Source organism: Gossypium arboreum, chromosome 13, assembly GCF_025698485.1.
Source record: "Gossypium arboreum isolate Shixiya-1 chromosome 13, ASM2569848v2, whole genome shotgun sequence".
Lineage (NCBI taxonomy): Eukaryota > Viridiplantae > Streptophyta > Magnoliopsida > Malvales > Malvaceae > Gossypium > Gossypium arboreum.
The window spans coordinates 99334339-99355918 of record NC_069082.1 but is presented as its reverse complement, the minus strand read 5'-3'; the positions used below and the strand labels follow the sequence as shown (position 1 = coordinate 99355918).

At 38.7% G+C, this 21580-nt stretch overlaps 1 protein-coding gene across 1 annotated transcript; it reads right to left on the bottom strand.

Moving 5' to 3' along the window:
* Positions 1–12487: 12487 nt before the first annotated feature.
* LOC128286830 (uncharacterized) lies at positions 12488–15587 on the bottom strand. The gene is made up of 6 exons (XM_053024563.1): positions 15197–15587; positions 14409–14626; positions 13779–13967; positions 13420–13518; positions 13084–13192; positions 12488–12819 (listed from the first exon to the last, which is right to left on the bottom strand). Exons 1-6 carry the CDS (start codon positions 15585–15587, stop codon positions 12488–12490), a joined length of 1338 nt encoding a protein of 445 aa, XP_052880523.1.
* Positions 15588–21580: the final 5993 nt, after the last annotated feature.

Below are 21580 nucleotides of genomic sequence, written 5' to 3'. Positions count from 1 at the left end.
TATTCAAAAACATACCAAATCAATATGCCAAAATCATCAATCTCAAATGACTACTAAATGCATTTACTCATCAAATTATCATTTATTTCATGACACAAATTACACCATAACTCTATCTTAAAATCAAACCACAATATGCAAATCTTCCAAGCATTAATACATCATTAACTAATTAACCAAAAAAAGAAATCACTTAGCAAAACTAATAACCATGGCAAACATGCCAAAACACATAGTAACTTATAAACATTACATATATCACTTGATAACATATAAATCAAGCCAACTCAAATGGTCATACACATTATCATTTACAAGCCAAATCTCATGACGAATATTATAACTCCAAACATACCAAAATGACACTAGCCTATACATGCCATATACCATATATACAAAACTTCAAAAGACCAATGAGATAATCGATAGTGCTATGATGTATTTCTAACGATCCCCAAATCTGAGCTAGCTTCGATAATCTATAAAACATAGAAAGAACACACGAAGTAAGCTTTAAAAGCTTAGTAAGCCATACACAAATAAAGCTATCATATGAATGACAACATTTCTATCAATAGGCCAAGTACAAGTAAACACATACAGATACACAAACCTTTCTCAATAAGTACATATGCATTTTACTCATTAATACATTCTTTCTCGACTTATCTTTTCCCGTTGAACTATTCAGTATCATTAAGGATACCCAGAAATCACATCAGCTCGTACAATGCCATATCCCAGATATGGTTTTACATGTTATCATATATCGATGCCACTGTCCTAGACAAGGTTTTACACGAAATCGATTAACAATGCCAATGTCCCAGACATGGTCTTACATGTAATCACAACTCGATAACCCAATGTCATTACATTCGTATCCTACACTATTCCTAAGGTTCGCACGGGACTTTCGGATGTCATAACTCTATTGGTTCTTGCTCGAATTGTTCTTTGAACATTCATAACAATTCAATGACAAGTAAATACATATAATTTAATTTAAATACATTTATTTTCATATGAACTTACCTCGTGGTCAGAACAAACAAACGGAATCGACTGTTCGTCAACTTTTGGTTTTCCTCGATCTAAATTCATTTTCTTTCATTCTTGATATATATACATTCAAAATTAACTCTTTTATTCATTAACTCATTCAATTTAGTCCACAAACACATATTTGAGCATTTTTGCACTTTGGCCCTAAACTTTCACATTTATTTCAATTTAGTCTTTATTTCAAATAACACAAAATTACACCAATTCATTACAAACCTATGAGTGCCGAATTTCATATAGTTTCATATCAGTCCCTATTTTCATTTATTTCTCACATTTAACAACACATTTTACACTTTTCCCAAATTGGTCCCTTTTATGCAATCTCACTAAAAATCACTTTACTAAACATGATAATCTATCAACAAATACCCATTTTCCAACATCAAACATTCAAGAACTCAAGCTATCATCAATGGGATTTTATAAAATCATCAACACTTTCAAAAATTGAATCATGGGCTAGCTAGAACACGGAGCAACAATCAGAAAAACATATAAATCATAAAAAACTGAGCTCAAAACATACCTTAATCAAGCTAGATTAGTGTGAAACACTAATTACTCTGTAAAGTTTTATTTTCTTTGTATATTCGGTTATGGAAGGATAAAATGATGATGATAATTCAATTTGTTTTATTTTAATTAACTTAAATTACCAAATTACTTATTTATCCATAGTTAAAACCATTATAAAACACATAATTCAAGGCCATTTATGTCCATCACCACTATCAATGGTCCAATTACAACATAAGGACTTCCCATTTAATAAGCCATAACAATTTGACACTTTTGACTTATGGCATGCTGCTTTTGCATTTTGCACGATTAAGTCTTTTTTTGTCAAATTAAGCTATTAAACGATAAAAGTAGCTCACAAAATTTTCACACATATATATTCACATATTGTAAACACCACAAATAATGTTTAACTAATTTTACGACCTCAAATTTGTTGTTCCAAAACCACTATTTTGATTTAACTAAAACTAGGCTGTTACACACATTATCTATTCAAGGTGGTAGTTTTTGTAACTATTAGGGTAGTGGCATGTATATATATATGAATATGGGGTTGAAGGGCATATGATGTTTTGTATTAGCATTTAGGTATGTTTATGCTGTGAAAGTTATGGTTGGGTTGGTGTACTTTAATGTTTCACCAAGTATTTTCATTTTGGGAACTTCAAAATGCTTGTATATAAGGTTCCATGTTAGTGTTTTATGGTGTTATGAAACTGGCTAATTGAGATGGGTTTTGTTAAGAGTTTTGAACTAGCTTATATACATGAACCAAAATGTTTTTGGCTTGTTTTGATATGTTATGTTTGGATGTTAATTGTGGTGCCTTTAAATGACATATTGGTTAGTTGAATTAGGATTCATGAAATGGTATTTTGATATATGTTTGAGTGATGTTTAGGTCCCATTAAGTGTGCTTAAATATGTTGTAAGGTTATGCATGAAATGCTCTTGGAATAGCTTGATTTTACATAATTTTTGTGTCCACATGGCTGTGTATCATCTGATGATTTCCTTAGGTTGCAAGTCAGTGAGTTACATGAGATAGCACACGGCCAACACACGGGCATGTGACCCTACTTACAGAGTTACATGCGTGAGGACATGGGTTGGGACACGGCCATGTGTCCCTAGTTTAAAGGTTACATAGCATGAGACATGGGCGTCTGCTTCAGTAGTTTGAGGCACACGACCTGGCCACACAGGCGTGTGACCCCTGTTTCAAATTTTTGAGACTTTATCCTAGACATTTCAAGTTGTTTCAAATTGGTATCAATTTACTTTTAATATATTTTTAGGGCCTCGAGGGCTCGATTTTGGGAAGAGATGTATGTATTTGATTATTTTATGATATAATTATACTACTGATTGATATTTAGTTTAATTGGTTTTTATTGTACGATAATACTTCGTAACCCTAATCTGAAGACAGATACGAGTTAGAGATGTTACAGAATTCTATAAGTATAGTCCATTTAAGTAATTTGTGCATTTATTTATATTACGAACGATTTTTTTTAGTTTCTCAGTTTTTCGGTGAGTGATCTAGGATTCATCGTAAGTATGTTCGCTAATATGTTCTCAAAGTGTGAGTAGTGAAGAAATTGATTCAAGTATGTTATATGTTATGATCTTCAAGAATTTTGTTTCCAAATGTAAATTTTTTACAAAACCCTATTTTAACTTCGGTACTCCGTTTTCAAGGTTAAGTTTTCAAGCTGTGTTTTAAATATATGTTTTTTGCATGCTCCTAAGCGAGCATATGTTTTTAAGTTTTTTTTTAAATGGTTTTAAAAATTGTGTTTTTACAAGCTTTTGTGCGAGATCTATACAGGTGTTTTCAAGTAAGCTCCTGTTGCGTGTGAATATGATATGTGCTAGTTTGTTCCCACGAGGATCATATTAGGTATACAAATAGTCAAGTTATTAGAATAAACTACATTAATGCTATGGTAAAACTATGGTAAGTATGTAGTGGCTATTAAAATGAATAATAATGTATACAATATGTGGAGTTTATGAATACTTGGAAATTCTATGGCAAAACGAGAGTAGGAATGTAATGAAAATGGTAAAAAGGATTATAAGACTAATATGTAACTAAAAAATTAACAACTAAGGATGCAATGACAAAGATACTACGACAAAAGGTAAGGGTTACGCAATGTTGAGTGGGAAGGTCGGGATTACTAAGATCTACTTTTCCTATCAGCAATGCCTCAGCAAAATCATACTTAACCTACTACTCAGAAGAGTTTAAAAGTGGCCTACTTCTTTCGAAAGTAGAAACCTCAAGTGACATTGCTTATGCCTATAGGCCTTTAATATGGTACCCTGCACTGTTTCCTTTTATATGAACGCTGCTCTATGTCTAGAGTCTACTATAAGTATCTGTCGAGTACTTGCTTATATCATTCAACCATGATCTAACTAAACTAGCCTTTTCAGAATTTAGATTATATTAAGGGTATGATGTATAGTCAAATATGTCTAGGGATTGCTCACATGCATTTTAAAGAATAAAATACTTGAATGAAATAGTAAAATAGTTCAAATTTATACTGCAACCATTAAAGATAGTTAAAGTTTCATCAAAGTAATCCGAACCCTATGACATAGGTTGGCAAATAAAGTTCAACTCAAACATCATTTTCATCATTGTAATTCACAAAGGAACAAATTAGAAATAATTAAAGAATGTCGGGAAGACAACGTTCACTTGCCCAATCTACACTCCAACTGCACAGTATCTTGAGGTGGCTGAGAGGGATTGCCTTCATTTTTACTTTTCATGTCTTTATTCAACCGCTACCTTCTATATCTCCTAAGGATCTCACTCTCCATTTTCTTCTTAGGGTTTCCTCCATTTCTTATATTTAAATTGTGTTTTTTCTTTTTTTGGGATAATTCCAATATCCCAAGATTTATCTTTTCCTCTTTTCTAGGAAGATTTATCTGGAACAAGTAAAGTTGAGCTGAAACTGATACGTGCTTAATGCTGACTGGACACCTTCCTAGCATTGCCATTGCATACGATTTGGAAATCTAAACACCCTTTTGCCTCGAAAAAAACTTTACTCTTGTATTTCTTGTTCCTTACGCTACACCTACCAATACCATAAAGCAAAACCTTTCCATAAGCAATTAATAGTACCTAATATTTAAACACAACCCAAGTTCTAATGCAATGCTAAAAATAATAAAGAAATGTCCTAAAATGCAACTAGATGTGCTTTAGTACATGCAATTAACTAGGTCCAAAGGCAAGAAATATAACTCCTTTCAAGAGTTATTAGCTCCCTATGCGAGCTCTCTATGATAAGTCTCTATGTGTGCTCCTTTGCAAGCCATGTTGGATATTTTGGTATACTAAAGGATTATGATTACTAACCTCTCTGTTTTTGTGATTTTGGGAGTTGATGCCTTAAGACATGTGGAGTGATAAGGGAATGTCGAGCTATTCTCTATCCAGTGGGCCATGGTGTGTACAGGGGAGTGTATTGCCTCACACTGCACTTATGGGACATTTTATAATGACTCTTTGAGTCATTCCAAGGCGTTGTAAGGATATCTGTATATCCAATGAGACTAAGATAAGTGTGGGCTTGAATGTATCCTATGTTCCTCAGCCATTCTAATAAGTGTGTTAAGTCTGAGAACATATTTTTTGTTTCTCAACCATTCTAATAAGAAAAGTATGTGAGCATGATTTCATGTTGTATAATTTATGATTTCCAAAAAGTACAAACTAAGTTTTTAAGTATGAATTTCTGTAAAACATACGAACTGGGTCTCACAACCTAACCTCCGAACCCAGCACGCGAAATAATTTTAAGACTAAGTCTTCTTTTAGTTTTAAAAACTCAATTTTAAAGCATACGTTGTTGATTCTTGATTATTGAATGAGTTCGCAATGAACTCACCTACTTTTCTTTTACTCTGCAGGTAAGTAGATAGTGGAGGCAGTAGTGAGGTAGATGACTTGGTGAGGCTTGCACCTAACTAGATATTAGTAAACCTGGGAAAATAGACGATGGGGGTTTTTTACTACTTATGTGGATTTAGATTTACCATAAGATGACTCTGCTTAAAATTTTTACTTTTAAGTTTAAGTTTATTTACAACGAACTATGCCTTAAAGTACCTTATTATCTTATATTATGAATAAAGTTGATGTTTCTTCATGCATGTTTGTTACATTGTGTTTTGTCTGAGTATGCGAGTTAGATTATTTTCCAAGTCTCAATTTTCTATGACCCCTGTATAATTGTGGCATCAAAAATTTCATGTGCACCCCTGTAGGCAATAGTCATATTACTTAGCGAACCCAGGTGAATTGTGTGAACCCATATACGTACTTATGGAAACCTTATTAAAATATGAAAATCCATGCATGTATGATACCTCTTGTTGCAAAGTCTGTTTGTTTGCAAAACTATATTGCACATTACGAATTTAGTTACTATGCAAACTATTTGTAATGAGTGAACCTATACTACTTATGCGAACTTATGCTGCTGTACGAACTCATACTAAGCGCGTTGCGAATTCATGTTGAATGCTGCTAAGTGAACTTACGTTATTTGATCTATGTGAACTCTTAAGTCTTTCTATTATTTGACATGCAAACCTTTTTCCTTGTTCTTTTGCAAGCTCGAATGATTTATATGCAAAGATTAAGTTAATTCCACTACTGTGAGATAACTTAGCATATTTTATGCTGGAGGAAAGGTTGGGAGTTAACGAAATGTCACTTTTATGACTAATACTGTAACACCCCGAACCCGGTCCAGATGTTGTGGCCAAATCTGGCGTGTCACATCGAAATGTTATTACGGAAACTTTAGTTAGTTAAGTTCTTTGCTTTTACCAAATCATCACCAAAATGTTTTACCAGTTTAATTACCTTCAATATGTCAAACTATTTTAAGATTTGCGGAAGCTTTTAAACCTTGAAGTTGAAACACGTGTTTTCGAAAAACATTTATTATTTTGGAAACACGACTTCTCAAAACTAGCAGTTTTAAGTGAATATGTATAAAAGCCCAATTAAAAATTATAACCCATAAATGGCCTTATTACAAAAGCATAAACCCAAAACGAAACTTTATGTAGGAATAAAACCAAATGTATATTAATTGCAATTGTGTGGCCACCTCTGAGTCCTTCGTAGTTCCAAACCGCCTACAGCTAGGGATTACCTGCACAGTCGAACAGAAAGAGTGAGTTTATGAAAACTCAGTGTGTAATCTCCTATCGGTCGACCAATATACAACATACAGTAATAGCCTGGGCCTGAGCCTTTTACAGAAATAGTTCAGAGAGGGCCATAGCCCAAAACAGTAAAAAAATAGTACAGTAATGCAACCCTTCCCAATCCAACCAACACACCACTCTGTACCACCAACACACCACGCGAGGACAAAGTCGACCCACCCACCCAGCACACCAATATCACAACAAAGCTGCTAGTAATAATATCGCAGCAAAGCTGCCAATAATAGTAACGCAACAAAGCTGCTAGTAACAGTATATATGGCAAAGCCACCAGTAACAGTACACTTTCCTCCTTAACAGAATCCAACCCCATGCAGAATATCATGTCATAAATCATACGTGTATGCAGAATGTCATGCTTAGTACAATCAAATCATAGCACAAATTAGTTATTTATCCTCGAGGGGTAAAATAGTCATTTTACCCTATAGGGGTATTTTGGTCATTTTACCTGCCTCGAGGTCTAAGTACTCTTCTCGACCCATCAGAAGGTCTACTGTCACCTCGAGCGACTCGTATAGCCTTAACAATCCTAACAGTGTAAATGGGCCCAAGGCCCATTATGTGGCCCAAGTGGGCCCACACGCTCGTGTGGTCTATTCAGCCCAGATTCAACCATGGCTATGCAAACCACACAGCCCAGCCTAGTATTCGACACGTCTCATGGATTTCATCCGTATGGGGCCCACGAGCCCTTAGGGCCTACATGACCCATTTCGGTCCAATATGGCCCAAAATAGCCTAAACCCATGAGAATGCCCATGGTGGCCACTACAGTCTTACGCCTATAATTTGTGGGCTTGGTTTACCACACAAGCGTTCGCAAGCTCGTGTGGCCTCAAACGTCGTTCCTTTGACTTTTCAGCTTTTTTCGGTTTACAGTTGAAAGTGGGTATGATTACATATATTTTTGGGAGAAGAACGGCAATCTCCACGCGTCTCAACCTAGATCCAAATATGATCTTTGTTAGTCCTTAAATCAATAGGATTAACATCCTTTTATGAACACACAAAACCTCAATCGCACCATTCACTTTCCTTGATTAAACAAGCAGGGTTCACTCATTCCTTAAGTTAGCGATCAACACTCCTTGTCAAGGACCTGCACTACCAAAGCCCGTCCATCAATGAAGGTTCTATATGCATACACGATTTGAATAAAAAATAGCCTTATAGGGAATACTAAATCATATACAGGAAAATAAGACATTCGGCCAACCCTTCTACTACCAAACATACACGAAGTGCACCACGTTATTCAAAGATTAAGTTACCCATAGTCGAATGATAAACACAATATTTTGAACGCTACGACAATCCCTTGAGAATCCCTTCACTCCACTAGGAGCACTGAAATGCAGGAATACTATGAACGAGGCCAACCAGGAAGAAACCGAGGATGAAGGAACACAACCGAACTTACCAGCAGCCAATGCACCAAATACAAGAGAAGGGTGAAGAGAGAAAAGAAATAGAGGGGAAGAAGAGACAAGATATTCGACTAATGAAGAAAAAGGTTGAGAGAGCAAGTGATGATAGGAGAAATCGGTGAAGAAGGAGAACCCCAAAGAAAACAACAAACTGCCAGTTGCAAGATGAATCAAAGGGTTAAGGAAAGCTCCAACAATTGTAATACAAAACAAAGATACCCGAAAGACAAGCAATATTCGGCCTCTTCCCGAAAACGCAAGAAACAAAAAGAAACCCCTTGGCAAAAACTAAAAAGAAACATAGCCATTACCCCAAATTCGGCACTTACTTCCCTATGACCGAATTTGGCACTAGAAGAGTCTCTCTTTCAGCAAAAACCACCTCACACCTCAACTCCCATATTCTTCTCCTAAAATCTCTCCCATTATCTCTCCCCAAATCCCTCAAACACTTATTCAAAATCTAACCAAACTCCCATGACCAATTCAACCCCAGAGTCTCAGTCCAACTCCACTACCTACCCAGCTCGTCAGCAAAATAATTACTCCATTACGCAACCCGGAACTCGAACTCAAGTCCCTCAGTAGAAGCAACACGCCACCATGCGACTAGACCACACGCTCTCTTGTGTCATAAAACAAGCACTACTATCAGTAAGATCTATATGACAGTGTCCAAATTCATTTAAGAGCAATACTAAAAATTTTGTAAAAGCCAAAACTTGAACCTAGGCCTCTCAAACACTCCTAAACCCACTCAAATCATCAAGCTAGTAAAGCAAACATGTCATTTGTGCCAAATATTACAAAAGTAAAAGTCTAAATTTTTGGGGCGTTACAACTCTACCCCCTTAAAGAAATTTCAACCTCGAAATTTACCTGATTAGAATAAATGAGGGTATTGTTGTCGCATAGCCTCCTCCGGTTCCCACGTGGCTTCGGTGGAGCTGTGATTACGCCAAAGCACCTTAACCAGTTGAATAAATTTCCTCCTTAGTACCTTAACCTCGCGATCCAAAATCTGCACTAGTGTAACACCCCAAACCCGAGACCATCGCCGGTGTCGGACCCGAGGGGTTAACAAGCCAAGTTCACATGTTTTTGCCCACCAATTTGACATTTCCAGTCAGGCTGGAAAACTGCGTCACTGTCGCCTTAAAAATCATATCTCGAGTTTCAAAACTCGGAAACTGGTTTCGTAAATTTTCCCTGAATTTAGACTCATATATACATCCATGGTTTTATTTCTAGGATTTTTGGTCGGGCCAATTGGTACAGTTTATTAGTTAAAGTTACCCATGTTACAGGGATCGACTGCTCTGACCTTCGCGCGGTATAACTTGAATATCTATCTGTACAGGGCTTTAATGCTGGTGTCGTTTGTTTCTAATGAAACTAGACTCAAAATGGAATCTGTACATATAAGGTATGTCTCCTAATTCTTTTTGGATAATTTATAGTGAATTTTTAAAGTTGCGACAGGGAACCCAGAAACCATTCTGGCCCTGTCTCACAATAGCTTTAATATCTCTTAACCTGTAACTCCTATGACCATTTCGTTTCTTCCATATGAAAATAGACTCATCAAGGTTCATTTACATAGCTTATTCACTATTTAATTCCATTCCTATGAATTTTGGTGATTTTTCACATTCACGCCACTGCAGCTGGCAGCATCTGTTTTAAGGTAGGACTTACCTATTTGGTAGTCTCCATGATTCAACTAGTCTTGCCATACATAGGTTCATATATGATCATTTTAACCATGCCAATGGCTGATCATATGACCAACATTCCCATTTCCAAGCCATAGCCACATCATGACACCAAATATATACATACAACCCACAATTAGTCTAAGTTCATGCTTCCCTTTTCGAGCCATTTTCGCATGGCCGTACATACTTACATTACAACATATTTAACAAACAAGGGTAGTCCTATACATGCCATCTCAAGTTCAACCAAAATTTATACCAAAATGGAGGCTTGATAGTGTGGATGACTTCACTTCAACGATCCCAAATCCGATTGCCTCGGCGAAATCTAGAAAACCGAGAGCCAAAGCAGCAGGGGTAAGCATTTTTATGCTTAGTAAGTCTCAAGGAATATAATCAACTCTAATTACAGCAATACATTCACATAGCCAAATGCATCATTTCATTTGTACACATTCCTACTTCACACTTCATCATTATATAATTTCACAAAGTATCAATCAATTCAATAACTGAAATTCATTAGTCGATTGAGCGAATGTTGCTCAAACATGTCGACTTTCCAATGCACATATAACGTACCTTATCCTTTGGGCTTTTCGAGTGTGCTAATTGAATTCATTACAGCAACCAACACTCACCTCCAGCCCAAGATTCTTGAATATAACCGGATATAATCACGTGCACAAATGCCTTGGTCTTAGCCGGATAAAATGTCTCGCACGAATGCCTTGGTCTTAGCCGGATGTAGCCACTAAGCGCAATTGCCTTGGTCTTAACTCGGATATAATTTCCAGCATAATTGTCTTGAGTTTAGCCCGGATATCATTCAATTTCCCATGAACACATACATCAATTATCATTGGACATACATAATTCATTTTCGTTACTAAGGCTCAAACGCAATTATAGTCACAAGCATATTCGCCTTGGGACTTGGCCCGTAGAATTCAAATACTCATGCATACACAATCAATAATCAATACACATCCATACTTTATTTCACACAATTCAAATACGGTCACTTCTTGAGGACTTACCTCGGATGTTGTCGAACGGCTTTTTCGCTATTCGATCACCTTTTCCTTCCCTTGTCCAATTGTGGTCTTCTAAGCTCTTGAGCTAATTCAAACAAATTCAATTTATTAAAACCTCATTGTGCTAGTTTTTGGCGAATATGACAAGGAGTTTAAATGGTCATATGGCCACCCTTTAGCTTGAATACACAATGGTCATGCACATTTTATACTACATCAAGCAATTCAATACAATTTATTCGAGCATCAAGGAAATGCTAAGGCCTTCAATAGGCTACCCAAGGCGAATATTCATGTACATGTTGAGGTCAATTTTGCACTTAATACCTCACAAAAACAACATGCAATTTACTAATTAATGCTTTGCACATTGTGGCCCAAAACTTATAATATAGCATCAAGCACCTACATGTGTGCTAGGCGAATTGTGCTTGCAATTTCACAAGCATTCTTCCACATCTTCTTCTTTAAACCAATATATTCATCACTTAGTTCATAACCAAAACATAATGTGCAATCATATATATGCATATATGAGCATGGCAATTTCAAGGTGTCCATAGCCATCCAAAACACAAATTTTAACTAACATGCAAGAAGCATGAATCATGCTCAAGAATGCATCATGGCGAATATGACAATCATGCTTCTTTTCAACTTCAATCATGATAAAACAAAAGAAAGCTCAAAATCTTACTCATGAGTAGACAATCCATCATTGCATGCATCATCATCAAGTTTCACACCTAGCATGCAATGGCTTTATCACCATAACAACTTTGGCCAAATGCCATTTCCATGGCATAACAAAGATTTGAGCCATGGCTAACATGCACATCAAATTAGCAACCAAAACATGCATGAAACTCTCAACACAACCTCATACATACCTTACTCTTGATGCAAATTTAGCCAAATCACCTTCTAGATCTCTTCTAAACAAAGGAAATGAAGCAAAATCCCTCTTCCTCTTAGTATTTTTGGCCAAAAGGAGAGAACAAGGATGAACAATTTTTTTGTTTTCTCTTCTTGGTTGCACGGCAATGGGGGAATGCTACTCTCTCACACATTTTTTTTTCATTCTTTTCTTACCCATGCTTATTTGTTTATTATTTCTCCCTAATGCCCAACAAAACATGTTTCATGACATGTTTAGCCCATATCTCTTTGTCATGGCGGCCATCACTTGTAAAGGGGAATTTGACATGCAAGTCCATTATTTTGCATGCATGCTCTACTTAGTCATCACACATTTCCCTATTGTACTTTCAAAGTTCACTACTAAGTCCTTTCTAGTGGAATTCACCTTTATAACACTAAATCAATCATCATAAAATGTCATACATGAGCACACACATATTATAGGCATCAAAATAAATTTTTAATTATTTTTATGCCTCGGTTTTGTGGTCCCGAAACCACATTCTGACTAGGGTCAATTTTGGGCTGTCACAACTAGCTCCTCCTCGAACGTCAGATTTGGCTTAACCTCTATTTCCTTGACTGGAACAATATGTGAGGGATCAGAGGGATAACGCCTTAGCATGGAGACGTGGAAAACATCATGAATCTGATCCAACTCTGGAGCCAACTCAAGTTGATAGGCGACAGGACGACAAGGCCCAATGAACCTAGGGCTTAGCTTGCCTTTCCGTCTAAACCTCAGAATCTTCTTCCACGGTGAGACTTTATGAAAGACATAATCCCCTACAGAGTACTCAATCTCCTTACGTTTCAAGTCTACATACGAATTTTGTCTGTCTGACACTGTTTTTAAATGGTCTCAAATTAGCCTCACCTTATATTCTGTATCAGAAACTATTTCAGGCCCAGAGCTCGTCGCTCACCCAACTCAGTCCAACATGTAGGAGTACGACACCTACAACTATATAATGCTTCATAAAGTACCATCTTAATGCTGGACAGGTAACTATTGTTATAAGCGAACTCTGCTAACGGCAAGTAGTCTTCCTAACTGCCTCGAAAATCAATCACGCAACTTCTAAGCATATCCTTCAGTATTTGAATCACCCTCTTTGACTGTTCGTCTGTCTGAAGATGGAACGCAGTACTGAAGTCCAACCTTGAATCCATTACCTTGTGTAACTTCTTCCAAAATCGAGATGTGAATCAAGGATCCCTGTCAGATATAATGGAAACCGGTACCCCATGTAGTCTCACAATCTCAGCCACATATAACATAGCTAACTTCTGCAACAAATAATCAGTATAGACTGGTATAAAATGGGTAGATTTAGTCAATCGATCTACGATAACCCATACCAAATCCTTCTCAGTAGGCGTTAAGGGCAGCCCACTCACAAAATCCATGGTTACCTTCTCGCACTTCCAGAGTGGAATCTTAACTGGCTGCAATAAGCCTGAAGGCTGTTGATGCTCAGCCTTAACTTGCTGGCATGCCAGGCACTTACTTACAAAATCTGTAACTTCCCACTTAAATCCTGGCTACCAATACAGCTCACGAAGATCTCAGTATAACTTGTTTCCACCAGGATATATAGCATATGAACTATTATGCGCCTCTTGCAGTATAGACTGCCTCAGATCCGAATCCCTCGGTACACAAACTCTCCCGCAGAAACTCAGTATCCCATCACTATTCAGTCCAAAATCTAAAATCCCCCCATTCTTAACTTGTCAAAAATGAGGAACCAGTGACCCATCTAGCTGCTTACCCCTAACTACTCAATCTACGTCAGTTTAACTTGCAGCTCAGCCAACAAGCTACTATCATCAAGTAAGCTGAGACGAGCAAACATCACTCTCAAATTAGCTACAGCCTTACGGCTTAGTGGATCCGTTACCACATTAGCCTTACCAGGGTGGTATTCAATTGAGGATTGATAATCCTTAAGCAGCTCTATCCACGTTCGCTGCCTAAGGTTCAACTCTTTCTGAGTGAGGAAGTACCTAAGGCTTTTATGATCAGTGTAAATGATATACTTCTCACCTTTCAAGTAATGTCTTTAGATTTTTAGAGCAAAAACCACTGCGGCTAATTCCAATTCATGCGTAGGGTAATTCGCTTAATGGGTTTTAAGCTTACGAGACACGTAAGCAACCACCTTACCCTTTTGCATCAACACACAGCCTAAACCAACATGTGATGCATCGCTAAAAATAGTGAATTCCTTCCCAGATTCTGGCTGTATCAAAACAGGGGCCTCAGTCAGAACCTTTTTCAGTTTCTCAAAACTTTCTTGTTGCCTATCCGTCAAATAAAACCATACTCCCTTCCGTAGTAATTTAGTTAGAGGTGCAGTAATTAGTGAAAACCCCTCTACAAAGTGTTTGTTAGATCTAGCCAGACTCAGAAAACTTCAAATCTCATATACGGTCTTAAGTGGTTTCCAATCCAGAATAGCAACGATTTTTCGAGGATCAACCCTAACCCCCTCGGCAGAAACCATGTGACCCAGAAATGTCACCTCGCGTAGCCAGAACTCACATTTGCTAAACTTAATGTATAACTGCTTCTCCCTCAAAACCTGCAGAACAACACAGATATGCGCATCATGTTCTTCCTCAGTTCTTGAATACACCAGGATATCATCTATAAATACCATCATGAAGCGATCTAGATAGGGCTAGAACACTCGGTTCATCAGATCCATAAAGGTAGTTGGTGCATTTGTCAGCCCGAATGGCATAACTAGAAACTCATAATGAGCATAACGAGTCCTAAATGCTATCTTGTGCACATCAGTCTCTCTAACTCTCAGCTGATGATACCTAGAACGAATATTTATTTTGGAAAAAACTGAAGCTCCTCGCAGTTGATCAAATAAATCATCTATCCTTGGCAAACGGTACTTATTCTTAATAGTCAGTTTGTTAAACTGTCGATAGTCAATGTACAAACGTATAGACCCATCCTTCTTCTTCACGAACAACACTGGTGCTCCCTATAGAGACACACTGGGTTGAATGAAGCCCCGGTTTAGCAGTTCTTGAATTTGAGCTTTTAACTCCACCAACTCCTTTGGTGCCATCCTATAAAGGGCGATGGACACTGGAGCTGTTCCCTGTAGGAGTTCAATACTAAACTTGACTTTTCGGCACGGAGGCAACCCAGGGAGTTCATTAGGAAACACATTTGGAAAATCCTTAACAGTTCTAATACCTTCGACTGAAGAACCCTCCGAATCAGATACACCAATATAGGGGAGAAACGCCTCACCACCCTTCCGGACATATTTCTCAGCCTTTAGTGCAGAGGTTGCATTTGTTAGATAGTCCCTTCGCTCCCCAATCACAACCACCTCCTCATCTTTAGTTGTCTTCAACACCATACACTTAGCAGCACAATCTAAACTTGCATGGTATTTACCCAGCCAATCCATCCCTAAGATAAGGTCGAATTCACCAAACGGTAGCTCCATCAAATCCGCTGGAAAAACTACTCCTTGAACCTCTAGAGGCACATTCCTGAACAACTTATCTACCCTTACTAACTGTCCCAGTGGACTTATCACCGTCATTTCACTAACACTACTCTCACAAAAAATACCCATGGTTCCAGTCACAGTGCATGCAATGTACAAAGGCGTAGACCCAATGTCAATCAAAGCAGTATAAGGTACATTATGGATTAGAAATGCATCGACTATAACATCTGGGGCATCACTATCCTCTCGGTGACGTGCAGCGTATCAGAACTGGCTATCTCATCTCAGTATCACCAACACATCTGCCTAGTGCTTCACGACCTCGCCCCAAACCATTTCCACCTCTGGCCGAACCACGACCTCTCGGTGGCTGTTGAACACCTCTCGCTGGCTACACATAACCCTGTCCTATAGCTTGCGTCTGAATAGGTCTCTGAGGAAATTCATAACTTGATGCTCCATAGACCCACATCTGAAACATGCTCCGATCTTCTTTTAGCACTCACCCAAGTGATGTCTCCCACAATCTGCACAAGGCCGTGCTCTCGTAGCAGGAACCCCAGCTCGACCTGGCCCATTAAAATTAACCTTCTTTCTAGACCCACCAAATGAAACTGAGGACCCTGAATCACTCTTACTTTTCCACTAGCTTTCTCTTGGTTCTCGCGCACAGAGTGCTTCACATCCTTGGCAATCTTCACCTTTCTACGAGGGCAGCAAAATCTTGCTCCCTCTGCAGAGCTATCAGGACTTGTAACTCATCTTGGAGGCCATCCTCGAACCCACACAGTGTTCATATCCAGTCGCCACTATCCCATGGGCATAGCGGCTAAGTCGTAAAAACTCTGCCTCATATTCTGCCATTGATTTATTCCCCTGGGTCAAGCTAAAAAATTCCCTTCTTCGGGCTTCCACATAACTTGCGCCCACATATTTCCCTTGGAAAGCTACCTTAAAGAAATCCCATGTTAACCGGTCGGCCTAAGTACCCTTTCTCACGATAAGCCACCACTGATAGGCCTCGTCTCGCAGTAAGGACACTACACCTTTTAATTTTCTCTCTGAAGTACAGTCGAGATCGTCCATTATTCTCTCCGTAGCTTCCAACCAGTATTTAGCTATATTAGGGGCAACTCCAGAAATACCTTTAAAATATTCCGCCCTATTTGACCGGAGTCATTTTGAAACTGATCCACAGCCCATAACACCCGTATTGGTTCCAGCAACTTTCTCTAAAATTCGGAGCATAGCCTGGGATAGTAAATCAACCCCAGCTGCTCATTAGTATGATCCCATCTCAATTACCAGTAAGGTTAGTGCCTCTCTAGCCTCAACGTTAGGCATGTGGCTCGATGCTGAAGACCCAGCCCTAGCACTTCCACAGCCTCTACCATGGCCTCTTGTACCCCTTCCGTGAGTACCTCTTGTTCTCATATTGATTCATGTATTATTTGATTTTAGAAGTGTTATGTATCAGTTAGTAATTCCAGTATTTATTAACAAATGTCTTATGAAAAACAGTAATCAGAGTTGGTTTTCGCAGATCGAAGTCTCACTACTGTTTCAGTTTACTCTAACTAAAGTATCACAGTACTCTCTCATGTATGAGATAATCTCAGTATTTTATTTCAATCTGATCAATCATCAGTTATCAAGGAACTTACGGATTTGGCACCGGAGACTCGGTGTGCCACACCTACGAATCCTCCAAAATATCTCAAAAATAATTTCCTAAAAATTTCAAACATTTTCAAAACCCATTCCACAGCCGAGTTTTGCAACCTAGCTTTGATACTACTAAATGTAACACCCCGAACCCGACCCAAACAATATGACCGAATTTGGCGTGTCACATCTAAGTGTTATATGAAAACTTTAGTGAGTTAAGTTCTGTGCTTTTACCAAATCATCGTCAAAATGTTTTACCCGTTTAATTGCCTTCGATATGCTAAACTATTTAAGATTTGCTGAAGCTTTTAAACCGTGAAGTTGAAACACGTGTTTTTGAAAAACAGTTATTATTTTGGAAACACGACTTCTCAAAACTAGAAATTTTAAGTGAATATGTATAAAAGTTCAATTAAAAATTATAGCCCATAAATGGCCTTATTACAAAATCATAAACCCAAAACAAAACTTTAAGTAGGAATAAAACCAAATGTATAATAATTGCAGTCGTGTGGCCACCTCCGAGTCCCTTGTAGCTCCAAACCGCCTATAGCTGGGGATTACTTGCACAATCAAAGAGAAAGAGTCAGTTTACAAAAACTCAGTGTGTAATCTCCTATCGGTCGACCAATATACAACATGCAGTAACAGTCTGGGCCTGAGCCCTTTACAGAAATAGTTCAGAGAGGGCCATAGCCCAAAACAATAGCAAAACAGTACAGTAATGCAACCGATTCCAATCCATCCAACACACCACTCTGTACCACCAACACAACATGTGGGGACAAAGTCGACCCACCCAACCAGCACACCAATATCGTAGCAAAACTGCCAGTAATAATGTCGCAGGAAAGCTGCCAGTAATAGTAACGCAGCAAAGCTGCCAGTATCAGCATATGTGGCAAAGACACAAGTAACAATACACTTCCTCCTTAACAGAATCCCAACCCCATGCAGAATGTCATTTCATACTCATACGTGTATACAGAATGCCACACTCAGTACAGTCAAATCATAGCACAAATCAGTAATTTATCCTCGAGGGGTTAAATAGTCACTTTACCCTATAGGGGTATTTTGGTCATTTTACCTACCTTGGGCTCTAGGTACTCTTCTTGACCCCTCAAAAGGTCTACAGTTGCCTCGAGTGACTCGTATAGCCTTAACGATCCTAACAGTGTAAATAGGCTCAAGGCCCATTATGCGACCCAAGTGGGCCCACACGCTCGTATGGTCCATTTGGCCCAGATTCAGCCATGGCTATGCGAACCACACAGCCCAAGCTAGTATTCGTCACGTCTCATGGATTTCTACCATGTGGGGCCTACTAGTCCATTCAGTCCGTACGACCCATTTCGGCCCAACATGGCCCAAAATAGCCTAAACCTATGAGAACGCCCATAGTGGCCACTACAATCTTACGCCAATGATTTGTAGGCTTGGTTTACCACACGAGCATTTGTACACTCATGTGGCCTCAAATGTCGTTCTTTCAGCTTTTTGACTTTTCAGCTTTTCAGCTTTTGGCTTTTCCAGTTTACTGTTGAAAGGGGGTGTGATTACACACCTTTTCGGGAGAAGAATGCCAATCTCCGCACGTCTCAACCTTGATACAAATATGATCCATCGTTAGTCCTTAAATTAATAGGATTAACACCCAGTTATCAACACACAAAACCCCAATCGCACCATTCACTTACCTTGAATAAACAAGCAGGGTTCACTCCTTCTTTAAGCTAGCAATCAACACTCTTTGTCAAGGATCTGCACTACCAAAGCCGTCCTTCAATAAAGGTTTTGTATACACACACGATTTGAATAAAAAATAGCCTTATAGGGAATACTAAATCATATACAGGGAAATAAGACATTCGACCAACCCTTCTATTACCAAACATACACGAAGTGCACCACGATATTCAAGGATTAAGTTACCTATAGTCGAATGATAAACACATGATTTTGAACGCTACGACAATCCCTTGAGAATCCCTTCACTCCTCAAGTAGCACTGAAATGCAGGAATACTATGAAAGAGGGCAACCAGGAAAGAACCAACGATGAAAAAACACAGTAGAACTTACCAAACACTAATCGGCCAATGCACCAAACGCAAGAGAAGGGTGAAGAGAGAAAAGAAATAGAGGGGAAGAAGAGGCAAGATATTCAGCTACAGAAGAAAAAGGTTGAGAGAGCAAGTGATGATAGGAGAAATCAGTCAAGAAGGAGAACCCCAAAAAAAACAAAAAACTGCCCGTTGTAAAATGAATCAAAGGGTCAAGAAAAGCACCAAAAATTGTAATACAAAACAAAGATACCTGAAAGACAAGCAGTATTCTGCCTCTTCCCCAAAATGCAAGAAACAAAAAGAAACCCCTAGGCAAAAACTAAAAAGAAACACAGCCATTACCCCAAATTTGGCACTTAGTTGCCTATGACCGAATTTGGCACTAGAAGAGTCAATCTTTCGATAAAAACCACCTCTCACCTCAACTCCCATATTCTTCTCCTAAAATCTCTCCCCTTATCTCTCACCAAATCCCTCAAACACCTATTCAAACTCTAACCAAACTCCCATGACCAATTCAACCCTAGAGTCTCAGTCCAACTCCACTACCTACCCAGCTCATCAACAAAATAATTGCTCCATTGCACACCCTGGACTCAAACTTAAGTCCCTCAGTAGAAGTAACACGCCACCTTGTGACTAGACCACACGCTCTCTTATGTCATAAAACAAGCACTACTATCGGTAAGATCTATATGACAGTTCCCAAATTCATTTAAGAGCAATACTAAAAATTTTGTAAAAGCCAAACTTGAACCTAGGCTTCTCAAACACTCCTACACCCACTCAAATCACCAAGCCAGTAAAGAAAACATGTCATTTGTGCCAAACATTACAAAAATAAAAGTCTAAATTTTTGGGGCGTTACAACTCTACCCCCTTAAAGAAATTTTGGCCTCAAAATTTATCTGATTAGAATAGATGAGGGTATTGTTGACGCATAGCCTCCTCCGGCTCCCATGTGGCTTCGGCGGAGCTGTGATTATGCCAAAGCACCTTAACCAGTGGAATAGATTTTCTCTTTAGTACCTTAACCTCGTGATCCAAAATCTGCACTCACTCCTCCTCGACCATCAGATTTGGCCTAACCTCGATTTCCTTGACTGGAACAATATGTGAGGTATCAAAGCAATAATGCCTTAGCATAGAGACATGGAAAACATCATGAATTTGGTCCAACTCTGGAGGCAACTCAAGTTGATAGGCGACCGATCCTACACGCTTCAGTATACGATCTGGCCCAATGAACCTAGGGCTTAGCTTGCCCTTTCATCCAAACCTCAGAATCTTCTTCCATGGTGAGACTTTAAGAAAGACATAATCCCCCACAGAGTACTCAATCTCTTTACGTTTCAAGTTTGCATACAATTTTGTCTGTCTGACGCTGTCTTTAAACGGTCTCGAATTAGCCTCACCCTATCTTCAGTATTAGAAACTATTTCACGCCCCAGAGATCGTCGCTCGCCTAACTCAGTCCAACACGTAGGAGTACGACACCTATGACCATATAATGCTTCGTACAGTGCCATCTGAATGCTGGACTGGTAACTATTGTTATAGGCGAACTTTGCTAAAGGCAAGTAGTCTTCCCAACTACCTCAAAAATCAATCACACGTCTTCTTATCATGTCCTCCGGTATTTGAATCACCCTCTCTAACTGACCGTCTGTTTGAGGATGAAATGTAGTACTAAAGTCAAACCTTGTACCTAGTGCCTCATGTAACTTCTTCCAAAACCGATATGTGAATCGAGAATCCCTGTCAGATATAATAGCAACCGGTATCCTATGCAGTCTCACAATCTCAGCCACATATAACTTAGCCAACTTCTGTAGTGAATAATTAGAATGGACCAGTATAAAATGGGTAGATTTAGTCAATTGGTCTATGATAACCCATCCCGAATCCTTCTTTGTAGGCATTAAGGGCAGCCCACTCACAAAATCCATGGTTACCCTCTCCCACTTCTAGAGTGGAATCTTAACTGGCTGCAGTAAGCCTGAAGGTAGTTGATGCTCAACCTTAACTTGCTGGCATGTCAGACACTTACTTACAAAATCAATAACTTCGCGCTTAAGTCCTGGCCACCAGTATATCTCATGAAGATCTCGATATAACTTGTATCCACCAGGATACATAGCATATGGACTACTATACGACTCTTGCAGTATAGACTACCTTAGATCTGAATCCCTCGGTATATAGTACCCCATCACTATTCAGTCCAAAATGTGAAATCTCTCCATTCTCAACTTGTCAAAAACGATGAACCAATGACCCATCCAGTAACTACTTACCCCTAATCTGCTCAGTCCACGTCGGTTTAACTTGTAGCTCAACCAACAAGCTACCATCATCAAGTAAGCTGAGACGAGCAAACATT

Coding starts and splice junctions, on each gene's coding strand:
- LOC128286830 (XM_053024563.1), bottom strand. CDS start 15,587: ATGGGTATTTTTTGTGAGAGTAGTGTTAGTGAAATGACGGTGATAAGT. Junction 14,627..15,196: donor GGAGGGTTCTTCAGTCGAAG/GTATTAGAACTG, acceptor TGGTATTTATAG/ATGATATCCTGGTGTATTCA. Junction 13,519..13,778: donor GCTTGTTGGCTGAGCTGCAA/GTTAAACTGACG, acceptor CTGTATTGGTAG/CCAGGATTTAAGTGGGAAGT.